This window comes from Kryptolebias marmoratus, linkage group LG7 (assembly GCF_001649575.2).
Source record: "Kryptolebias marmoratus isolate JLee-2015 linkage group LG7, ASM164957v2, whole genome shotgun sequence".
Classification (NCBI taxonomy): domain Eukaryota; kingdom Metazoa; phylum Chordata; class Actinopteri; order Cyprinodontiformes; family Rivulidae; genus Kryptolebias; species Kryptolebias marmoratus.
The window spans coordinates 23,090,207-23,093,819 of record NC_051436.1 but is presented as its reverse complement, the minus strand read 5'-3'; the positions used below and the strand labels follow the sequence as shown (position 1 = coordinate 23,093,819).

Here is a 3,613-nt window from a genome sequence, read left to right as displayed (position 1 = left end):
GACGGACGGTTACATAGTGCAGGCGGGGCCTGTCACTTGTCGTCATCACGTCATCACGTCATTTGCCTAAAGGCGTGATTAAAGGTGTCTTCAGCCAGGACACGCGGGAGCGTGATATCCCATAGTACATATGTTGTACCGAGTGAATCGACTGAAAGGGAACAAACAAATATGGAGCCATTTTTTCCAGGTTTCTCATTTTATCCTAATTCTGTTTCCATTAAACTCGGATCATGTGCTGAAGTGGTTGTGAAAATAAAGAAAAAAAAAGGTTTTGCGAAAATCTTTAGCCAAACTAATTAATTATATTTTGATATGTCGTTAATGTTAATATTATAATATGTTGTTAATATTCTCACCACATAGTGGCATGGCATGGGTAATTTAGCATTTTTTAATTAAATGTGTGAACAGAGAGAAAAAAGCCCCATCTGCTTAAAAGAAAATTAGTAGTGTAGATGAGGCCTTAAATTCTGTTTTTCCAATATGAGGGCGGTTAAGAAGTTATGTAAAACAGGTAATATTTTTATTATTTAATAAGTTTTCCACAGAACTGCACGTTAAAAGATCTGAACTATAAAACAAAACTGTTCTCCTTAAATCTACAATGTTCCTAAACTAGTACTTAGCAACAATAAAGTAAGAGTGAAACTCCTTTCAGTGATGGCGATAACTACTGTATTTTCTCCAAGACAGAAAGGTTGAGTCCCATTTATCTCAACCACTTTTTCCTACTGCTACATTTCGTATGCTCATTCCATGGGGGAAGGGGCTCCCTGTACTTTTAGTGCTATATAGGAAGGGCAAACAGCTAAGGCTCATTGTTCTTTCCAGTGCTTTCCAGTGGCATTCTTCATACACAGATTCAGGCTTAAGCAGACATGACCAGATGACCATAAGTGGTCTTAATTTGTAATCTTGCAGGCTGTTGTTGGACCTTGCTATAGTAAGGTAATAATACTCCACTGATAGTATTTATTAGTTAATTAGGCATTAAAAATGTGATTAGGTTTCAGAAAACTTAGATGGTTAGGTATAAATGCATCACTTCGTGGTATTAATCTATCTTGCTGGATAATCACATGAAAATAAAGCTGCAAGGCTCCCTTATGCATTGATTTGGGACAATAAGAAACTGTGAGAAACAGGACATAATGCTGTCTGAATGGGAACAGACTTTCGGAAAACAGGATGTCTCATGAAAAAAAGATGTATTCTCTTGGTGCACAAGTTAATACTACACTAAAGATACTGCATGTCTGTTAACAAGGTTTTATTTGGAAAAGTATTATAAAGTCTAAGTGACCAAGCACTTGCTGCATTTCATTTAGTCTCCTGTCTTTATTATTTCTCCAAAGTTTACTACAAATAGCAAACCCCTTACTTTATTCAGCCTGACAAAAAAGCCACTTGTATTGTGATTTACTCATAGATGCTTTGCTGGCAGATGTGTTTAGTCTATCCAACGTATCAGTGACTGCAATATTTTCTGTCCCCTCTCTTCAACATGATTACAAGATGTGTGTAAAATCTTAAATTAAGCTGATGGAACTCTTGTTATTCAGACTTGCTTGCTCCAACTGAACTGTTGTGGATATAGAAGGCTACTTTATTTAAAGCCTTTAATGCAATACTACTGCATATTTTTTCTCCTCTGGGTATTTATCATGTTACTGCATTTTTCTTTACTTCTTATATCAATTAATTTCAATTAAAAGGCCAATCAATCATCAGAGGAATGCATATTGCCCACTGCTTTCCCTGCCATAGCTTTAAACTAAGATCATCTTATGAGAAAGCATGGACGTGTAGCTGCTTTGGGTAAATCTTGAAAAAAGGTGCAAACTCATGCAATATTGTGAGATGTCATGCTCAGAGTGTGGGTTGTGAATGTGTCTCAGCTACTATGTCAAATTTTAGCTCAGTTATTGTCATGAACTGTGTGTCTTTTTTGAATATCTGTGGGTCTTTAAGTTTATTTCTTGCAGTTGTTCTTTCCTTATCAGATTTACTCCTGTGTATTTCTTGTTTCAGTTTTCCAATGTTCTCCGTGCCTCCCTGTGTTCTCTGCTACTTCTCAATAATTTTCCTCAGTCCTGCCATGCCCACCCTCACCTGTCCCTGGTTTTCATTAGTCATAGCTGCAGCTCATTGTCCTATCAGCCCCAGCTTTTACATACAGTCTCTTTCTCTCTCCTCTTGAGTGGCGCATTGTTGGCTCTATGAAGTGGTCCAGGTTTTTGTTTCATGTGGCTTCTTGCAGCTCCCTATATTATCCTGAGTTTATTTGTAGTTTTTGCAGCCTAGCCAGCAGTCTGTTTTTGTCTCATTATAATTAAGTCGTTCATCATTAAGAATAATACTAATTTAAAATAACTGGAAAAGTTGATAAAAACTGCGAATTGCCGCCCCCTGTTGTCTTGTTAATTCCTTTAAAACGGTTTCGTTTATTTATGTCTTCGTGTTTTACAGGCCAGTTTTTCTTCCTTATAAAAAGGCATTTCAGATTATAGGGCGTTATTTGTTTTCATGTTTGACATGCAAACATTTCTAGCCTCTATTCTGACCATTTTTAATTTCCCACACCATAAAATTCAGCTCCTGTGATAGTATATTTGTGTAGCCTGTACGTCTTCCATTATTCATACCAGTTTTGCCGACGTTGCTGGCTCCCAGCACCACGATCTTCACCGTTTTGTTGGGCACACAGTCCAGCAGAGGATACTCCGGGATGGGGACCAGCAGAAAGTTGCCAGAGCCGCAGCTGTTCATGTTCCCCGGGGCAGGGTCACCGGTCACCGGTCCCCGGGGCAGGGTCACCGGGGCAGGGTCACCGGGGCAGGGTCACCGGACACCGGATACCGGACAGCCGCATTGAACGGCCCCGCCTTGTCGGAGGGGCGGGGACGACGACAACAACAAAGTACCGCGTCCTGATGGAAAAAGAAAAGAAACGAAAATCCCTCACATAAAATATCCCTGCTGGGACGCTGAAGAACTCCCAATTTGTCCCAAAGTTTCAATTATTATCCAAGAATAGAGGTACTTGTTCAAAGTTTTCTTCCGGTGAAAAGAAAAAGAAACATTAGGTCTAATTTATTTACCACCTATTAATAATCCAATAATAAAACTGAAAAATAATCCGATTCTTTGCAGTTCCAGATGCTTCTGACTGCAGACAGAGAGCAGAGACGGATGTGAGGGAGGGATAAAAACTTTAATCCGTCCCCCTCTCTAAGATTCCCATGGGTCTCCACTTCCCAGCCTGGACATGTTATGAATTTAAAATGACGGCGTTAAGTTTTGTTACCCGGAGGCTGCAAACATGTACAGGATCATTTAAGAGATGGGTATTAATAAACGATGCTGTGATGATATGATCATCACATCTGTTTTATTTTTAGAGTACTTAAAGTTACTAAGACTTTTTCGCTCCAAGGGCACAACACAGTCCCAAGATTTTGTTTTGTGTGCCTTTTCAATTTATCTTAGCTGTTTAGGATTAGTACAACCTCATTAACATAGGAAAAAGAAACATTATATATGTTATATATATATATATATATATATATATATATATATATATATATATATATATATATATATATATATA

General features: G+C 38.3%; 1 protein-coding gene across 6 annotated transcripts in view; it reads right to left on the bottom strand.

Annotated features, from left to right (window-relative positions):
• Positions 1 to 3,194, bottom strand: part of rasl11a (RAS-like, family 11, member A) — a 36,637-nt gene extending 33,443 nt beyond the window's left edge. For all 6 annotated transcript variants that reach the window (XR_005233395.1, XM_037976529.1, XM_025010547.2 and 3 more), the window contains exon 1: positions 2,649 to 3,194. Coding sequence is in view for 5 of the 6 variants with exons in the window: in XM_037976529.1 (XP_037832457.1) it covers positions 2,649 to 2,772 (124 nt within the window). In the remaining variant the exon portion in view is untranslated. The remainder of the gene's footprint in view (positions 1 to 2,648) is intronic.
• Positions 3,195 to 3,613: the final 419 nt, after the last annotated feature.